This window comes from Manis javanica, chromosome 13 (genome assembly GCF_040802235.1).
Source record: "Manis javanica isolate MJ-LG chromosome 13, MJ_LKY, whole genome shotgun sequence".
NCBI lineage: Eukaryota > Metazoa > Chordata > Mammalia > Pholidota > Manidae > Manis > Manis javanica.
The window spans coordinates 94,408,610-94,428,079 of record NC_133168.1 but is presented as its reverse complement, the minus strand read 5'-3'; the positions used below and the strand labels follow the sequence as shown (position 1 = coordinate 94,428,079).

Sequence of the window (19,470 nt, the reverse complement as noted above, 5' to 3'; positions counted from 1 at the left end):
TGAGCCTGGGCACATGCCCCGGGGAACCCAGTAGCGCCATTCGCAGATTGGCCCCATCGGCTGTTCAGCAGCTCGTGGGGGAGGGGCCACAACTAGGCCTCATTTTACGCTTAGGACCTGGGGCTAAACCAGCCTGGGACAGAAGTGTCGGCAAGGACCAGACGGCCTCTGGGGCCACCCCCGCGAGTCACCCCACCCCTCACCCAAGGCTCAGCTTTCCCCGCAGAGCCAGAGCTAGCAGTTTCCATGGAAACCGCAGCTGGGGCTGCGGGCCCAGGAGTAGCTCCCCTCTCTGGCTAGGCTCAGCTTTGGATCCGACAGGAGCAGAGAGGAACACCAAATGGGGAACAAGCCATCACTCGGGGTTACTAGGGTTGGCCTCCGGGTCGCCCCAGCAAACCCAAGAGGCGTCACCAGGAACCCGCATCGCCACCGCCCAGATTGCGCGCGTCACTATGATTGGCCTGCTCGCTCCATCCGTGTGGCCGCGCTCTCTGCTGCGCGGCTCTCATTGGCTCAATCTTGAGGGCATCTTCCCGGAATTGGTTCTCTCGAGGGCAGTCCCTGATTGGTCAAACTAGGTTCTCCTCGCTGAGTTTGATGGCACTCTCGGACAGTCTGGAGCCTAAAAATGTGTGTAGGAACAAGAATGGGGTACTGGTTGCAGCTCTCGGGGTTAGAGGGCCCGGATTATCCCCTCACAGCGCCCTCGATCGGTCCGTGTACCGCTGTCTGTGGTGCTGAAGTTTCCTTCGAAGAGGCCACCGCCCTAGTGAGAATGCTTCTTCCAGCCTGATGGCTACCCCGACGTAAACGTGCACTGGTGCCCACGCACCAAAAGAGGCTACGCCACCCCTTTCCTCCTTAGACGGAGGCCAGGTTTTCCCCAGTCGGATCAATCATGAGCCGGAAAGCCAGGACATTTATATGGCAGATCTCCCGACCTTCTGAAGTTTATGGATTCTGAGACCAGGTGGTTTCTCAAGATCTCAGGTTGCCAGTGGAGTTTACGTGGAACCCTGAGCCTCAAACCTCTTCACTCCCTTCAGAAAAGAGCCGAGTTCCCCTGCACCTTGGGGTGCCAGACTCCACTTTTTGAACCCAACTTTTGAACCTAGCCCATTCAAAATGCACAGAGTCTTTGTGCTTTCTGCAGACGGACTAGGGTCGTAGCTGTCTCCACCTTCCTCCATTGGTCTTGCGGGGTTACACTTAGTGCCTCCAAATCTGAAGACCCAGGCCTTTGCCCATTGAAGTCTTGGTTCTTCGTCCCTTTCCAGTTCTCTCGGTGGATAGCACCGCCCGAAGGTGTACAATCGGGCCACCGATACCTCCTCACCATCTTTGCTCTTCCAGTTCCCGGTGCTGGACAGAGGAGGTGAACTCTCCTTGTCTTCTGCGTAGAAAGCCCACCCAAGAAGGGGCGCCAATGCAAGCCGAAGGTCTGCGGGGCAAAAGGGCCCGAATTTGGCAATACAAGCCCCAGGGAGTGTTTTCTTGGGGTGCAGAGTCCCAGCCAGAGTGCGCTAGCTTCCACCTGCCGCGCCGTCGGGCGCCGCGAGGAGGCGGGGCTTGACTGCCGTAGCCAATAAGCGCCGCCGGTGCTGGCAGCTGCTGCTATAAACGGCTGGGGGCGGCGGCAGCGCGGCCCAGAGCGCGGAGCGCGCAGCGCGGGCTGGAGGGTGGGTGGGAGGGCGGGCGAGGGGAGAGGACTGAGGGCCCGTGGCTGGACCGGTTGGGCCGAGGAGCTGCGGCGAAAGGCGGAGCACCGCGATCTCTGTCGGGAGGCGCCACTTCCCCGGGCCCCGCGGCGCCGCGCAAGGGGCGTTCTCAATCTCTCGCCCGCTCCCGCTTTCCACGCCCTGCCGCCCGCAGGCCACCCCGGGGCCCGGTTATCCGCGAGCGCGTCCCCGGGCTCGGGCCCGTCCCCGGCCCTCGAGGGAACAGTAGCCTTCACCGACACCTCTGCAGAGACCGCGCCAGAGACCGCCCAGGCAGGACCCCGGCGTGAGCATCGAGGGCCCCCCAAGGAGTGTACGACCCCCGGAGCCGCCCTCAACACGGACCGCGCCCGCCGGGCACACAAGAATGGTCACTGTAGGTATTTCCTTGTCGCTGAGAGGGAACCTGATGGGGAGGGTATAGGCACAAGCTCCAAGGAGATGGAGGGTTTGGGGGGGGGTAGGACCAGGCCTAGCTAGGCCCGGGTTGGGGGGGGGTAGGACCGAGCCTCGGGGCCTAAGAGTGGGCAGAGCCGCGCCCAGAGTACTGGGGGCTTTTAGAGATTGGCCTGGGAGGCCTTAGGGAGCCGAGGTGCAATTCGGGGGGCGTCCTCTGGCGTCCTGGGGGCGAGATTGCCCCCCTCCAGCAGGCCTGATGGGGGAGGGGCCGCGGCGGCGGAGGATGCCTCCTCCATCCAGGCCCGGACCCCGCAGGCCGCCCAGGCAAACACAGGGCCCCAATCACTGGTGCTAGGCCAGGTCAAGGCGGCAAGGCGTCCCCGAGAACCCCGGGAAAGTGGTGGCGTTGGATCATGCTCCCCGGGCCTCAGCCGCGCCTGGGAGCTGGGCTTCTTGTCCTCGAGCCTGTCGACCTTGCGGCAAGCGGGGAGGGGAGAGGAGGGGGCGCGCCCGGAGGCCCCGCGGGCCCGCCGCCGCTGCCTCCGAGTCCCTTTGTTTCTCGGCGCTTCTTCGCGGGCCGTAGCCTCGCGCGGGCGCCTCGGGCTTCGGGGAGGGGGAAAGGAGGGGAGGGCCTGCGGGGGGGCTTCCTAGCTCCTGGGCCCGCGCCCCCCGGGGGATGGGGTAAGGGGCTCAGGCAGGTCCGCTACGCCAGGTCCAAGAGCCGCTAGGGCTCTGGGCCTCGGGGTGACCTTGAGCTTGCCCGCCCGCACCACTAGCCCGGCTCCGGGTGCTTTCAGCAGCCGCCGAGCTGGTCAGCTCCCGAGCGCGCTGCCACGCCCTGCCACGCCCTGCATAACCACGCCCTACCACGCCCATCTAGGCTCCGCCCCTAGGGCCCCGGGGCCGGCCTCGCCCGAGCCCTCGGATTTCCACTCGGCAGCCCGGGCGTGTCCCGGGGGCGGGGCTGGCCAGTTCTAGCCCCACCCTGGCTCCACCCCCGCCCCCGCGGCGCGACTCCGCTCCCCGCGCCGCCGTGCGTCCTTTGTCTGGTTCCGTCGCCGGGGCCTCCTTTTTGCGTTCCTGCTGTCTCTCCAGTCTCTTTGTGTGTGTCTCTGTACGCTGTCTCTCTCTGGGCCTCTTTTTCTAGTCGTGGCCAGCTGTGTGGCTGGGGGGATGCCCAACCCTCCCTCTGTGCCTGGGCCTCTCCCCTCCTGAACCCTGGGACCCGCCCACCTGGCTCTGAGAAATGAGGCCCCAGAGGCCATACTTTCCTTGCTGTGTGACCTCAGACCAGCTCCCTCCCCTCTCTGGGCCTCGCGTTCCTCACCGAGGTCCAGGAACGTCAGCATGGCCTCCTAAGAACCCTTAAAACCCCTGCGACAGTCCAGTACCCACTTTTCAGATCCGTTCCCTCATTTCAAAAAGGGAAATTGATGCACAAAGGGGCAAAAAGGGTGTGGTCAGAGGTCACACAGGAGCCTTGAAGCCCTCAAAGGCCTGGGCCCTCCAACGCAGGGCACTCAGGCAGAGCCCCACCATGGAGGCAGGTTGAGAGGAATGAGGAGGAAAACAGATAGTGAGGGCTCTGCAGGCAGGAAGAAGGGCCCCGAAGGGGGAGGATTAGTTAGCACTACGTGGTGGCCAAACCTTACCGTGCATAGCCACTCAATGCCCTATTGTCGCCAGCATCCAGGTGTCTGTCACTGTGACTGAGGCCAGGGGGCACAGCTGGGGGCCGAGATGTAGGAGGGTTCTACACAGCAAGTGAGCACAGGTGTGTTCACTGCAAAATCCATGTCAGATGTGCAATGGTGGAAAATGAATTGGAGAAGGAGAGACAGACAAGGGCTCAGAGGGGAGAGGACAGAAGGACAGCGAGAAAAAGAAGAGTGAAATGAACAAGGGAGAGACCCAGAGGAAGATCTGGCAAGGGTGGAATAGAAGGTTCCACTGCTCCCAGTCAAGCTCTGCTTCTCCATCCCCAATTTGCTCTCTTCCCCTCTGGTTTTAGGCTTCCATTCCTGTCCTACGACATCCCTGGAAGGTCCCTGTGATCCCCGAGTCATCCCAGGCCATGTGTTTGCTGCGGGTTTGGGTGGGGCTGGTGTGGCCTTCACCAGTCCGATCCCCATTAGCAGCTCAGCCGGCTGAGCCGCCGAGGAAACACGACACTGATCCCGCTAAGCTCCGGCACAGATGGGAGGGTGATGGGACGGTGGGGAGATTAGTAGGCTGGGCCTCCAGATCCCAGCCAGGGAGGAGTTCCCAATTGCCTTTATTTTAACACCACCCCAGTTGAGGGCAGAATTTAGGGGGGATGGGGGCTGTGGGGGGAAGCCAGTAACCCTGCAGGCGCTTGGGTAGTAAGATCGGGAGTCAAACCCTGACTCCACTACCTGCCCCTGGTCACCTTGGGCAAGTCACCCTTGACCCTGTTTCCCTGAGAAATAGAGATGATTTCCAGCTTTCAGTGTTGTTGTGGGAAGTCAATGAAAACTTTGTGCGTGCTCAGTGCCCGGCACATAGTGTGGGGTCCCAAAGCTGGAATCTCGTGTCCTGAAACAGTTGCTTGTGTGCTGCTGATGGCTTTGGGGGCTCCCATAGCAGACATTATCAGCCAATCACAGAGCTCTAGCTCAGTGAGCCCAGAAGGGAATTCAGGATTCATCTCCATATGTGGGGGACCTCTGTGCTCTATTTTTACAGGCACAGAGAGTCAATATGAATGTCTTAGGATATATGGTGTGGAGGTTAGAGCCCGCAGCTGTTACATGGTGACACCCAGTAAATATTTAAATTGGATGAGTAGACTCAGCCCACAGAATGGATTATAATGTAGTGATGCTCAAGGCTTGGAGTATGGTAGGTGCTCAGCTTCACTTTACTGTTATTATTTTTTACTGTTTCTGGCCTTTTCATTAGGAAGTGGACTCTGATGTTCAAACCCTGGATATGAATTCTTGGTCCACCATCTGTATGCTGTCCTTATGCAAATCCCTACCCCTTCACTGAGACTGTTTCTTCATCTGTTCATTGGAGAAAAGAGTCCCATACTGTTCAAAGTTGAGAGAATTGCCTGGAAATTTTCACATAAAGAATTTTGTCTGGCACATAGCAGGCCCTTCACGCACCATGTTATTAGTAAAGTATTAGTATTACGAACTGGATGCAGAGCTGGGGAGTGTGCATTACTGCTTTACTGCCCATGTTTGAGGCAGTCATCACTAACCAATCCAGTGCATGTTCCTGCTCAGCCTGGATGTGGCTTCAGAATAACCCTCCTGGCAGCTCCCCAAATGGCCACTCAGCCAACTGGAGATGCAAAGGAATTGACCCTCTGTTCCATTCTTTTTAATAAGAATGAATAGAAAGGAAGCAGAGGCCCTAAGAAGAGCTAAGGTCATCCCTAAGGACACACAGCTGTAATGCGGCAGAGCTGCCCCCATTAATGGCCAATCATTAAAATCAGCTCTGACGTCAACATATTCAGGTTTAAAATCAAGTTCTTCATTTAGATCACCCACCATCTCTGAGCTCACTTTTCTCATTTATGAAATGGTGCGTGTGTTGCTGTCTTTAAAGATCGTTGGGAGAAATGAGTGAAATGACACCTTGAAGTGCTTCACACAGTGCCTGGCACATAGATGTCAATGGAGAGGGACAATTAGTAATAACATGACTTGATGGCGAACATGACAAGCCTGCTTCCGCTTTCCATGATTGTGCGCATGGCAGACGTGGCTAACTGATCCCAGAATGCTTTTCAGCTGCACCCACGCATGGCTTTAGATCCTTCCCCAGGGCCACTCTGCCAGTAATTTGGAGTTGGCAGCAAAGTGGAGCAGAGGCACAAAAAGGTTAAGTAGCATACCTGAGGACACACAGCTGGGAAATGTTAGAGCAGGCAGGCGTCTTGGATGGCAGTGGAAGTTGGAAATACTGACTCTGGATCAGAAAAGCTCTTGTGCAAATCCCTGTTTCACAGGCTGCATTGTCTTTGGTAATTTTTCAAATGCCTCTGAACTTTCCTCGTCTGTTGCCTTAGCTCAGGCTGCTATAACAAAATACCATCAACGTGTGGCTTACACAACGGGCAGTTATTTCTCATCGTTCTGGGGGCTAAGAAGTCCAAAATCAAGGTGTCCGCTGATTTGATTCCTGGTGAGAACCCATTTCCTGGTTTGCAGGCAGCCAGGATTTCTTATCTTTTTGCTGTGTGTTCAAATGGTGGAGAGAGAGATCATCTCTTTCTTGTCTTTTTGTGAGGACATGAATCCTATTCATGAGGGCTCTACCCTCATGACCTAATTAGGTCCCCACCTCCTAATACCATCACATTTGGGGATCAGAGACTCAACATAGGAGTTTGGGGAGACACAGCATTTAGTTCATAGCATCTGTCAAGTAGGGAGAATAAAACCCTCCTCTTTTCAGGGTTATTTGGAAGAGAAAAAGAAACATTGCACTGTGCACAGTATTCTCCAAATTTGGGAACAAGCATGGTATTGTATTTAGGGTCAGGGATTGCTGAGATGCTGTGTACCTCCTGACTTCAATTCTGTGGCCACAACAGATATGGCTAATCAATCACAGTGTTTTTTTTCTGCTGAAACTCAATGTGGCTTCAAATCCTTAATTCATCCCTCTAGAAAGATCCTACCAACTGATTTGAGTTTTCAGGTGAGGGCAGTCTATTTGCCAACCATAAGGAAGACCTAAGGAAGTGCTGGCTACTTAACGTTCCCATGCCCATAACAACAATACCAATCAATCCCAGCGCTATTTCCTACTGAGCCCAAATGTAGCTTTAAAATTCTCTATGTGGCCTTACATGTAAAATAACTATAGAATATATTTGGAATTTTCTAAGAGAATAGATTTTTAAAGTTTTCATCATAAGAAAAAAAATTATAACTATGTATGGTGATCCATGTTAACTAGATGACTTTTGCAGATCATTTTGCAATATACCAATGTCGAATCATTATGTTGTACAGCTGAAACTATTGTAATGTTATATGACAATTGCAACTCACTTAGAAAAAAATAGATGTAGGATAAAACATTCAATAAAATTCAACATTCTTTCTTTAAAAGTCTCGTTGATATTAGGTATAAAATTAAACATTTTTAGTCTGATAAAGGCCCTCTACAAAAAGAAAAAAAAAACTATAGCAAAGATCATATGTAGCTGTGTAATGTTTCAAATATTTCCTTTAATGTTAGGAATGAAGACGCCACTATCACACTGTAGCCCCTGTAATAAGACAAGAAAAATAAACAGGTATAGATTGAAGATAAAGAAATAAAGCTGTCACTATTTACAGGTGTTATATACATTAAAAACCCAAATGCTCAGTGGAAAAATGGGGGGTAAATGCCCAGTGGGAAAATTATGCATAAGCTAAAGAAATATCAGCTCATTTGGAGTGGGAATTATCTTTGATGGGAAGAGGGGAGTACATGGTCAGGGAGGGGTTTATGAGGGCTTCAAAGTGAATAAAAATGTTATATTTCTTATTCTGAAGACAAAGTCTTTATTACCCTGAAAATGCACAGATTGGTTTTAGAAAAAGAGGCAAACATACAGTTGACCCTTGAACAACACGTTTGAACTGAGTCCATTTATTTATACATGGATTTTTTTTTTTAGAGGGCATCTCTCATATTTATTGATCAAATGGTTGTTAACAACAATAAAATTCAGTATAGGGGGGTCAACGCTCAATGTACAATCATTAATCCATCTCAAGCCTAATTCTCATCAGTCTCCAATCTTCTGAAGCATAACGAACAAGTTCTTACATGGTGAACGAATTCTTACATAGTGAATAAGTTCTTACATGGTGAACAGTACAAGGGCAGTCATCACAGAAACTTTCGGTTTTGATCACGCATTATGAACTATAAACAATCAGGTCAAATATGAATATTCGTTTGATTTTTATACTTGATTTATATGTTGATCCCACATTCTCCCTTTATTATTATTATTATTTTATTTTTAATAAAATGCTGAAGTGGTAGGTAGATGCAAGATAAAGGTAGAAAACATAGTTTAGTGCTGTAAGAGGGCAAATGTAGATGATCAGATGATCAGGTGTGTGCCTATGGACTAAGTATTAATCCAGGCTAGACAAGGGCAGCAAAACATCCACGGATGCAGAAGATTTCTCTCAAAACAGGGGGGGTGAGGTTCTGAGCCTCACCTCTGTTGATCCCCAGTTTCTCACCTGATGGCCCCCCTACGACTGTGCCTGTCTTAGGTTGTTCCTCCCTTGAGGAATCTTACCCGTCTCTGGCTAACCAGTCATCTTCCGGGGCCATACAGGGAATTGTAAAGTTGGTAAGTGAGAGAGAAGCCATATTGTTTGCAAAGGTTAGCTTTTTACTTCTTTGCAGATTTATGCCCTGTGGCTTCTATGCCCAGCACTTGTCTCGAGGTATCTTTACCACCTGGAGGAATTATGATACTCGGTAAATTCGATATGAGGCACGAATTCTATTTAAGGGTTGTAATTAGGAAGGAAGAAGAAAAGCTATAGATGTAGCATATGGAAGGAAACATGGGAGGATTATTTCTTTGACATATCTTCTTGTAGAGTACCTTAAGCATATACATGGATATTTTTTCAATAAATATGTTGTAAACATTTTTTAAGATTATGACAATTTGAAAACACATTTTCTAGCTTTATTGTAAAAATATAGTATATAATATATATAACATACAACATATGTATTAATCAACTCTTTAGAATATTGGTAAGATTTCCCGGCAATAGTAAGCTATTAGTAAGTTTTTTGGTGAGTCAGAAGTTACACATGGATTTTTGACTGCATGGGGGGTTGGTACATGCGTTGTTCAAGAGTCAACTGTATATGCGACAGGCATCTCTGGGGTTTATATATGGAACTTGTCACAGTAAAGTGCTTTGCCTAATGCTCAAAGAGTGGAAGGGATTATTAGAATAATACATTGTACCGTCTCCATGTTCAAGCCCGTGTCAGACACAACCGATCCCTCTGAGCCCCTCCTCACTCCCACGGGCCCCTGGTGTGCGGATGGGACCGTGAGTGGGTGCGGCCTGTTGTCTCCAGCAGATACTCGGGGCCATGGAGTCTCAGGTGGCGGGGGGCCCGGCCGGCCCGGCCCTGCCCAACGGGCCACTCCTTGGTACAAACGGAGCCACTGACGACAGCAAGACTAACCTCATCGTCAACTACCTGCCCCAGAACATGACCCAGGACGAGTTCAAGAGCCTCTTCGGCAGCATTGGTGACATCGAGTCCTGCAAGTTGGTTCGGGACAAGATCACAGGTGTGGCTGCTGGCAGGTGGGGGCGCGGGGGCACAAAGCTGTTAGCCTCAGGAGCACAGGTGTGGCGGGGGCAGGTAGGACCGTGGGGGATCTGAGGTGCCACGGGGAGGCAGTTGTGACCCTAGGGGGTGTGTCTCGAGTGAAGGGGGCAAGGAGATCTGAGGGGTCCTGGGGACAGGGTAGTACTCTGGGGCAATGGGTAAGGAGGGGACCTTGGTTCCCATAACCTTGAGGGGGGCAGTCAGTCAGCCTCTCAGGCCTGGGTCTGGGACGACAGGGGCAGGTTCCAGGAAGGCATCATCCTGACCCTGCCCGCAGGGCAGAGCCTGGGCTACGGGTTTGTGAACTACTCTGACCCCAACGACGCAGACAAAGCCATCAACACCCTCAACGGCCTCAAACTGCAGACGAAGACCATCAAGGTCAGTGGCCTCATTCCCCGCTCCTGCCGGTCCCCAACCGTCCTTACTTCTCCTTTATTACTGCCCACGTGGACTGCCTCCTTCCCTGCTGTCCAACCCCCTACAGCTTCCTGTCCTCCCACCCATCCCTTCCCCCTACTGCTGCCCGTCCTTGTCCTTCCCCACGGCCTCCGGGGCCAATGGCTCTGCCTCTCTGACTCTCTGACAAGGTTCCTTACTTGCCAGTGGGGAGGCTTTCAGCCCCACATCCTCGGGACTCAAGGAGGTGATCACCCCACGGCAGTGAGAGAGAGTGACCAGGGTCTGATGGGCAGCCCCCTCCCTGCCTTTGTCGTGGAAGTGGGGGAGGGGCGGGGCCCATCTGCCATCTGGAGCCTAATTAGGGCCTGGGAGGGCGGGATTAGGGGATGGGTCCCTCTGGGCCCCTCCCCTTTCAGCTGCTGCAGCTGGGACCCTGTGAGCCCAGATTCCCTGGGGGGATCGCCATGGAAACCCCCTCTCTAGGTCGGCCTGGGAGTGTCTGGGCTCCGCCCCTCAAATCTGTTGCCCACAAATCTGAGCCCCGGGGAAGGCTGGGCTGGGGGTACCCATCTGGCCCCCAGTTCTCCATGGGAACAGAGGTACAGGAATCTCTTCTCCCTCATGTGAGGGGGAATGAGGTTGTGACTGGGTGGGTCCCTCCTTGGACAACTATACTGAGAAGCATGAGGGGTCACGTGATAAACTGTACATTCAACCCAGAGCCACTGTATCCACGTGATGTGGTGAGCGTGTGTGTGTGTGTGTGTCTGTGTGTGTGTTCCCTGGCTGTGAAGCACGGTGTTTGTGGAACACCCTGGCCATATGAGTGGCTGTCATCATGGACCTGGCTGTTACAGACTTCGGGTGTGTCACTGGGTATCTGTGGGATATGCTGCTTATCTGACACGTGCTTTGTGACACATTGCAGCTCTGGCAGTGACCTGGTGGGGCTGTGTGGGTATGTCTGGTTGTGACTGGGTGTTTGTGTGTCACAGTGCAGTTGTGTGGGTGTGTCTCCCCATTCAGGGTGGAATGTGTGCGACTTGAGGGCTTGCAATTCTGCAGCTCTGTGATTACCCAGGACCCTCAGAGTCACCATGAATGTGGTGGCCACCTTCTGTCACCCTCTTCTGCTGGAGTCACCAGAGCTCTGCAGGGGTGGCACAGCGTGGGTGTGTATGTGCGTGTGTGTCTGTCTGGGTGGCATGTTGTGTGATCAGTCTCAGCCCTTGGGCGCCCCAGCAGATGGCATCCTGGAAACACAGGAAAGACCCCTGAAAACCTACTCTGTGCTTCAGATGACCCCTGACACCCCCACCCATCCAGGAGCTCAGCCCTCTCTTTCCCCAACTCTAATCCCCTGACAAGTCCTCAACCCTAAAAACTCACAGCCCCACAGTGGAGAGTGGAAACTGTCAAATACATGGCTGTTAATTTTAATTACTGTTATAGAAATAAGAGCCACTGATCATCTTTCTTTTTCCTGGAGGACCTCAGGTGTGCACAGCTGCATTAAATAGAATCCTATCCCTGTGCCATGAGCACCCTCACCCCCTCCCAATTCACCACCCCAAACAGAAGGCATACCCTTGACAATGACCCCATCTACCCAGCGGTTAATTTAGAAGAAATAGAAGAGAAAGCAGAAATAAGGGGGAGAGAAGCTTACGACCTCCCTTCCCCCCACCAACCCTCGGCACCCTGTCAGCCCCTGGGGGTGGGGCCCTCCAGCCCATGTTTCCAGGACATTGATAAACACACAATGAGATGGGGTCACACAACGCTGGCCGCTCTGTAAATGGACTTTTCTTTTCCCCACTTTACAATACTCACCACTGTTTCAGGGAAATAAATATACATGTCCACCATTTTTTAAACAGCTGCAGAGAGTTTTCATTGTTGGGCTGGGCCATAATGAATGACATGAATCGAATGATCCTCTGAAAACGTGTCTAACTCATAATGGGAAGAAGTGTTTTGAGAAAGCGCTTAAGGGGGGTAGGGGTGGAGGATTTCATACGGGAAAGAGTAGGGAGGACATTTCAATGCAGACTGGGAGAAGAAAGGTGAGGAAGAGGGTTCCAGGCAGAGGGACTAGCCAGTGCAAAGGCCCTGAGGCTGAAACATGCCTGGTGTGTTTGGGGAACACAGAGGACTTGAGCTCTGAAGAAGGTGGGAGCCACAGAGGGTTCTGAGCAGAGGGAGATGACCTGGCCCAGATGCTCACAGGCGCCCTCAGGTTGTGGTGGAGGGAACAGCCTGGGAGTGAGGATGGGAGTGGGGGAACCTGGTGGGGCTGCTGCCCTAGTGGGGGTGGGAAGTAATGGTGAGGGCTGGGCCAGGTTAGGCCAGTGGAAATTGGGAGAGGTGTGTGGATTTCAGATGATGAGGAAGGCGGAGCAGACAGGGTTGATGGTGGGTTGGATGTAGGTATAAAAGGCTGGGAGGCATCAAGTTGGCAAGGCTGGGGACGGCTGCCATCACTGGACTGGGGCAAGTTGGGGGCAGTCAGGAGCCACATGTGGCCGTGCTGAGTGTGATTCCGCCAGGAGACCCCCTTGCAGAGCTTCTGGAGGCAGGTGTCGTGTAGGGGCGCAGATGAGGGCCAGCTCCATGCCGGGAACAAACATTTGGGAGTTGTCAGCATTAAGCTGGTGGCTACAGACATCAGCGTCCCTGAGGAGCCAAAAGTGTAGTCAGGAAGAGAAGGGCCAGCATCCCAGGCTCTCTCTCCAAGGAAGTGGGGAGCACCAGTGATGGGATGCTCAGCAGGACGGCAGGAGCCAGGACTCAGGGTCCTCGGAGACGTGGGGCCGCAGCTCTATAGACCACCTCCGGTGACAGGTCCCACCCCTCACTGCCCACACCCAGTCTGTGCAGGCCGGGCCATGTCCTTGGCCACAGCCATGTTCCCTCCCCCAAGCCCACCATGGTAACTACTCCAGAAACGGAGGCATTTCTGCACCTCAGCCATGGTTTGGAGGTGGCCTCACTCTCCCCATCTGCGTAATGGGTCTTCCCCTCAGTGCTGTCCACCTGGCTGCCCCTCCCACAGGTGTCTTATGCCAGACCCAGTTCTGCGTCCATCCGGGATGCCAACCTGTACGTCAGTGGGCTACCCAAGACCATGAGCCAGAAAGAAATGGAGCAGCTCTTCTCTCAGTATGGCCGCATTATCACCTCTCGCATCCTGGTGGACCAGGTCACAGGTCAGGCTGCAGGGAGGGTTCCCGATGGGCTGGGGCGTGCTGGGCAAATGTCTTGAGGGACCAAATGGGGACCAGGAACTGCAGGGCAAGGGGCGGGTAAGGGGAGGGGGCCACACAGGAGGGGGCAGGGTCTTCCTGATGTCCTCACTCCCGGGCAGGTGTTTCTCGGGGTGTGGGATTCATCCGCTTCGACAAGAGGATTGAGGCCGAGGAGGCCATTAAGGGACTGAACGGGCAGAAGCCGCTGGGCGCGGCCGAGCCCATCACAGTCAAGTTTGCCAACAACCCGAGTCAGAAGACAGGGCAGGCCCTGCTCACTCACCTCTACCAGTCGTCTGCCCGGCGCTATGCAGGCCCCCTGCACCACCAGACACAGCGCTTCCGGTGAGCCCCTGCCACCCAGACCCCCAGGGCAGGATCCAGAGCTTGCAGCCCCCCTCCCTGAATCCCATTCCTGCAGGGCAGCGGGACATGGAGCCAAGCCATGGTTTGGAGCATGGGCCAGGGCCACTGAGGGCAGCAAAGGAGAAACGTGTGAAGCTTTTAGGTGCTGAGGCCAGGCTCTCGTACACAGCAGGCACTCGATGTGCACAGTTTTAGAGTCAGCTGATTGGGGTCCAGCTCTGACTCTGCCCCTCTCTCTCAGGCATGTGGCTCCAACTGCCTGTCTCTGTCTGCTCACCTACATGTCATTAGTGCCTCCTGCATGCCAGGCGCACTTATTTTATTCTGCACGGAGCTTGCCTTGTCCCCGTTTCGCAGATGGGGACCCTGAGGTGCAGAGCGGTGCTGTCACCTGCCCAGCCCCAGCACTGTGGAGAAGAGACACGAAGCTTCCCTTTTGGGGAACCAGAGCCCTGCAGGGTGGGGGGCCGGGCAAGTGGGGCCAGGCAGGCTGGGCAGCAGCAGGACAGGCAAGAGGCAGTGCCCGAGTGACTGCGGTTCCGTGCCAGGCGGTGTCCAGGCGGGCGGGGGCAGGGCAGGCGCTGCTGGCCGACTGGGTGGGGGTGGGGAGGGCAGGCAGGCTGGCCGGCAGGCGTCACAGCCAGGGGTGCACCGGGGGCCACCACTGACCACCCCTTCTTCCTCCGCAGGCTGGACAATTTGCTCAACATGGCCTATGGAGTCAAGAGGTAACAGTGCCCCCACCTCGCTGCCCCCGTCCCCACTATCCTCCTTGGAACCTTTCCCTGATGGACCCCCCTACCCAGCCTCATCCCCAGAACTGCCAGCTTAGCCATGTTTGCCCTGTCTAGGGGTAGTGTGTCCATTAAGAAATTTGGGAGCTGGGGAACTTAGTAAATGTGTAGTAGGAGCTAGTTTGGAATTTGGTCCCTGGGGGGCCTGATTGGGGTCCTCTCTATCCCCATGAAAGGCAGGCAGTGTTCCCCAAGCCACAGCCATGGCCCCGGTTCCCATGTTAAGTCTGAGTTGCACACGCCACGTTATTCCTTTGCTGAGGGCCACAGAATGCCCCCTTCCGCCCCATAGCTGGGGAGAGGCCTTGGGGCTCCGAGACGTGGTCCATGTCCCTACCCAACGAAGAGCCCCGTGTTTACTGCACCCTGAGCACCAGGTGCTGGGATTGGGGCTGGGGACCCAACATGGCCCAGCCAGACTCGGCCCCTTGTGGAGATCATGTTGAGCCTTCTTGGCATATAGTGAGCACCCCGTGACAGGTAGCCACCCCTAGGATTATTGTCACTGCTAGTAGTCATCTCAGTCTAGTGGGGAGGGACACAGATAGGTGAGCAGCAATCAGGGCTGTGAACAGGGCAGGAGAAGGGGTGAAGGGGACCCAGCGGAGACCCCCAGCCTGTCCAAGGCAACAGAGGAAGTGGAGTGGGTGGCAGCGAGCACGGCCTGTGCAAAGGCCGGGCGGAGGGAGCAAGCAGTTAGTTCCAAGTGGCCAAGTGGACTTGGTCAGACCTGGGGGTCCCCCAGGTTGAGCGGAGCCTTTGGAAGGTAGGAAGCTAGTGAGGAATATGGATGAAGCCAATTCAGAACTTTCATTCATTCATTCAACAAACCCCTCCCAAGTGCCTGCTGAGTGCTAGGAGCTATTCTAGGTGACTTGGGGAACAAAACCTTCCAGGGAAGATGGAGCCAATCATGGGTATACAGTCTGAACAGGAAAAGGCCAGAGAGGGGCAGGGGGAGGTGGTGGCCACTTTATGGGTCACATCAGGCTGCCCTGAGACCCAGGGGAGGGTGTCGTTTAGATGGCTACATGCACATCTTGGCTCCCAGTGCTGCCCTTCCAGGTGGGTCCCCAGCTGTGGGGGTAGCAGGGTGGCCAGTGGGGCAGATGGGGCAGGGAGGGGTCAGTGGGGGAGGGGAGCAGTCAGATGGGAGGATGTGTCAAGGGAGGGATGGTGGCCAGGGGTGGGGAAGGGGTCAGCGTCAACAGAAACAAGGACCTGCCAGGGTCAAAGGTCTTGGGTCAGGGTGGAGATCAGGTTCTGGGCAGGATCACTGAATACGGACCAAATGTCCAGGGAGGGCAAGAGGTCAGGTCAGGATGGAGATTGGGGGCTGGTGACTCAGAGCAGGTTGGAGTGGATGGAGGTCTGGGGCCGTGGTGGGGTCAGGACAGCGCAGGGCTCATGCATTCTCAAGGTCACAGCCCCTGTGGGGCCAGGGGCCACAGTAGGGTCGGGCGCATGCTGGGGGTCAGGGCAGAGCCCGCGTGACCCCCAAAGTAGTCCCCTGTCACTCATCGCCAGGTTCTCGCCCATCGCCATCGACGGCATGAGCGGCCTCGCGGGCGTGGGCCTGTCAGGGGGCGCAGCAGGTGCTGGCTGGTGCATCTTCGTGTACAACCTGTCGCCAGAGGCGGACGAAAGCGTGCTGTGGCAGCTGTTCGGGCCCTTTGGTGCAGTCACCAATGTCAAGGTCATCCGCGACTTCACCACCAACAAGTGCAAGGGCTTCGGCTTCGTCACCATGACCAACTACGATGAGGCCGCCATGGCCATCGCCAGCCTCAACGGCTACCGCCTGGGCGAGCGCGTGCTGCAGGTGTCCTTCAAGACCAGCAAACAGCACAAGGCCTGAGCCGCCGCCGCCGCCCTCCCCACCCTCCTGGGCAGCAGACAGAGAGAGAGAGAGAGAAGGGGCCGGAGAGAGACAGCGCAGGCAGACCACGGACGGCACCAGGGTGAGCCACGTGTGGAAGCCACAGGGTGAGCACTCGGGGTGGGAGAGTCTGCCAGGAATAGGGGGTGCCTGGGGGTCCCCCACCCCGTCCTCCTGCCCCCACTCCAGGCTGGGTCGTCCACTCTCTCCTCTTGGTTTTGTCCATGGTGATGGTTTTGTTTCTTTTTTCGGCTAAAAAGAAAGCAGAGATGTGCCCCCATCCCACCTTCAACCACCCTCCCTGGGATGGCTTTGGGGGGGCACTAGGTGTGCCCCCCAGGCCCCCTTGCCCAGGCCTCCCCAACACCTAGGTGAGCCTGAGGGGAGGGGGAAACAGGTTTAAAAATCCCCAAAAAAGCAAAATGTGAGGAGGGGTGTGGGCACCCCTGGCCCGGAGCCCCTTGGTGTGAAGTGTGAGGAGCAGTGAGAGGGGCTGGAAACAGAAACAAGATGAAAAAAAAGGGGGGGTGGGAGGGGAAGAAAAACTCTATTTTTGTAAAAAGGGAAAAAAAGACCTCGAGAATTTTTACTGGGGATTCTTGAACTTGAAAAAAAAAAACACAAAAAAAGACAAAAAAAAAAAAAAAGAAAATATTTTGGCAAGTTATGTTTACCAACTGGGGCAGGGGCAGGGAGCACGGCTTGGGGGCTCGGGGCCTATGGGGGCCACACAAACACAGCCACGCAGTTATACACCCCACAGGAACACACAGCGACTCTGGCAGACCCAGAGATGCGCCTGGACCCGATGTAGGGATTCATTGGCCAAACACAGGAGGGCAAAGTTATGGGGCTATGTAAATGTAGCCGCAGGCGAATGTGGCCGTGGACAAAGGTGGACACGCACATGTGACCGTGTGAGCATTTCCACATGGACCCGTGGAAATGGAGACAAGATACCTTTGGACACACAGATCTAGATGGCCAGTCACAGAGAACCATAGACACAACACCCAGGACACACAGACATGTTCATAGCATCCCTCAAGCCCAGGCGAGAGGTCACAAGGCCCAGACCCAGCCCGGTCTGCTCCGTCTAGCTAGGCTGGCCCGACCCCTACTCCTGGCACTCAGCCCCTCTCGCCCCTGCCCTGGATTCTCTGCAGAGCTCCCACCAGCCCATCAGGAGTCCCTGCCGCCCACCGACACAGGCGTGCACACACAGAATCCATGCATCCAGACACATGATACCTCGTTCCACTTTTGGCGTCATGGTGGGCTGGAGGCAGCCCCCCCAACACTTGAGGCCAAAGGACCCCCTGTCCCTGGGGCTGTGCCTCCCTGGGCAGAGGCCGTGGCCCACGAGGCCCAGGGGGAGGCCAGGCCCTGAGTCTCCCCCACCTAAAGCCTCCCCAGCAGCAAGCTCCCGCCACTCCCCGCCAGGCCCCGGGTGGAAGGGCCCAGGGGCCCAGCCCCGCATTCCCCCCACCCCTGACCTGTCCACTCATCACCCCATTTGAGTTTGTTGGGTTTTTCCATCTTTCCAGATTATCGAGGGCAAGTGGCTGCAGCCCCCGACTTGTGCCCCAGCCCCAGCTTCTGTCTGGACTTCCCATCCTCCTAGTTTGCATTCTTTGTAAAAAAACAAAACAAAACAAAAATTTCCAACAGAAGCCAAAGGCCGGAGCCCCCGGGAGCCCTCACAGCCCTCCACACCCCCCAACCCCACAGAGGGCCCAGTCAGAACCGAATCACAAACCCCGATTTCAGCTTCAGTTACCCTCCTCGGTGTCCCTGCGTTTGGTGTCCGGCCTCGGCCCCATCTGACTGCCCAGCTCTCTCTCCCCACCCCTCCTGGTGTTTCTTATTAAACGTCTGTGGAGCTTCTGCTGCAAGGAACAAAAAGAAAAAATAAAATAAAAAAAGCGACAAAAAACACAAACAGAAGAGAAAAAAGCAACAAAAAAAGGAAGAGAAAAAAAACAGATTTAAAAAAAGGTAAAAAAAAAAAAAAAAAGACATAAACTGGCACCAGTTAACTTTCTTGTACTTTTTTGCCGAATTTAGCTTCTTGTAGTTTTAACTTATTGCTATGTTAACTATTTATTCTCCTTGTTGCCCTGTAAAGACATTTGTGTGTATTTCTGTTCCTTCATCCAGTTTGCAAGTTTAAAGGGACCATGATGTTCTCTTTGTTTTTTTTAAGTTTTGCCGAGACGTGGTTATGCCTAATTTATTTATAAAAGAGGAAGTGGAATCATTAAAGTAATAATAATTATTAATAACAGTAATGGTAGCTGAGCGGCGCCCGGGGGGGCGTGTGCTCTGCGGGGACAGTCCCCGTGGCCAGCGACGTCCGGGGTATTCGGTGGGATTATTTTTGCTCGTCTTGAGAATTTTTTCAGTCCTATTTAGCTGGTGAAAACCCTAGCTTGTTCTTGATACATGAACCTATTTATTCTTGTGGTTTTTAAGTCCTCCCTGACCTCCCCATTCCCCTCCAGCAGGGCAGGCCCCCCAGCGGGTCCACCCCTCTCCCTCTGCTGTTCCTGGGGGCCTTCTCCCCTCCGCCCTCCGAACGCAGGACACGTGTGCACACGTGGGCAGCGTGCGGGAGGCGTCTGTGAGCAATAAGGGCTGGGTTTGTCCCCCACCCTGGGGGGGGCTGGGCTCTGGAGAGGGGCACCTCCCCACACACCCCCCAACTGAGGCCTAGGCCCCTGCCACCCCCAAGACTGGGAGGGGACTTCTTTTTCTAAACCACAGAACTCAGCCCAGCCAGCCAGGCCCCTCCCTGGAGGCCAGCTCCTCATCCCAGGAGAGGGGGCCTGGGGTCTTCCACATTCCTGGGGGGCAGGGGCAGGGCCTGTGGGGTGGGGGCTCAGCCCCTTCAACCCTCCTTTCATCCTGTTATTTATTCAGAAGGTTTCAAATCAGGAGAGAGTCCATGTTGGAGGTGATAAAGAACTGTAAAAAAAAAAAAAAAAACAAACCCAACAAGAACACTTTGTGTTGCATTTAGACTATTTATTACTGGGATTACAGGCCTGGCCGCGGTAACAGACTTTTACATGGAATTGTTTAATTATTTGTACTTTTCATGCCAGAAAATAAAAGTTCAGAATCTTACAGCCTCAGGTGTCTTGTGCAGCAGCGGAGGGCAGGCATTGTCAGTGCACCCGTGGGCCAGGCTGTGTGGTCCTGCACAGGCTGCTGTCCTTCTCTGTGCCCGGCTCTCACCTGGAGCTCCTTGCCCTACCCACAGCACGTGTACCTTGGGTGGTGTGGGAGACCGCCTG

At 54.6% G+C, this 19,470-nt stretch overlaps 1 protein-coding gene across 4 annotated transcripts; it reads left to right on the top strand.

Moving 5' to 3' along the window:
* The first annotated feature begins 1,672 nt into the window (after window positions 1–1,672).
* On the top strand, window positions 1,673–19,300 carry ELAVL3 (ELAV like RNA binding protein 3). Of its 4 annotated transcripts, XR_012124511.1 has the most exons (8): window positions 1,673–2,097; window positions 9,222–9,441; window positions 9,760–9,863; window positions 12,940–13,093; window positions 13,252–13,477; window positions 14,188–14,226; window positions 15,799–16,253; window positions 17,719–19,300. XR_012124511.1 is itself a non-coding variant. In XM_017663481.3 (7 exons), exons 1-7 carry the CDS (start codon window positions 2,089–2,091, stop codon window positions 16,148–16,150), a joined length of 1,101 nt encoding a protein of 366 aa, XP_017518970.1. In that variant the 5' UTR covers window positions 1,673–2,088; the 3' UTR covers window positions 16,151–19,300. The 4 variants fall into 4 exon arrangements, 3 of the variants coding, with proteins under 3 accessions (XP_017518970.1, XP_017518971.1, XP_017518969.1); XM_017663481.3 differs by having other exon boundaries at window positions 9,225–9,441; window positions 15,799–19,300; XM_017663482.3 differs by having other exon boundaries at window positions 15,820–19,300.
* Window positions 19,301–19,470: the final 170 nt, after the last annotated feature.

Excerpts from the sequence above, each read along its gene's own strand:
- ELAVL3 (XM_017663480.3), top strand. Across the intron at positions 9,442-9,759 it reads GGTTCGGGACAAGATCACAG|GGCAGAGCCTGGGCTACGGG; the intron begins GTGTGGCTGCTG and ends CCCTGCCCGCAG. Across the intron at positions 14,227-15,798 it reads ATGGCCTATGGAGTCAAGAG|TCCCCTGTCACTCATCGCCA; the intron begins GTAACAGTGCCC and ends CCCCCAAAGTAG.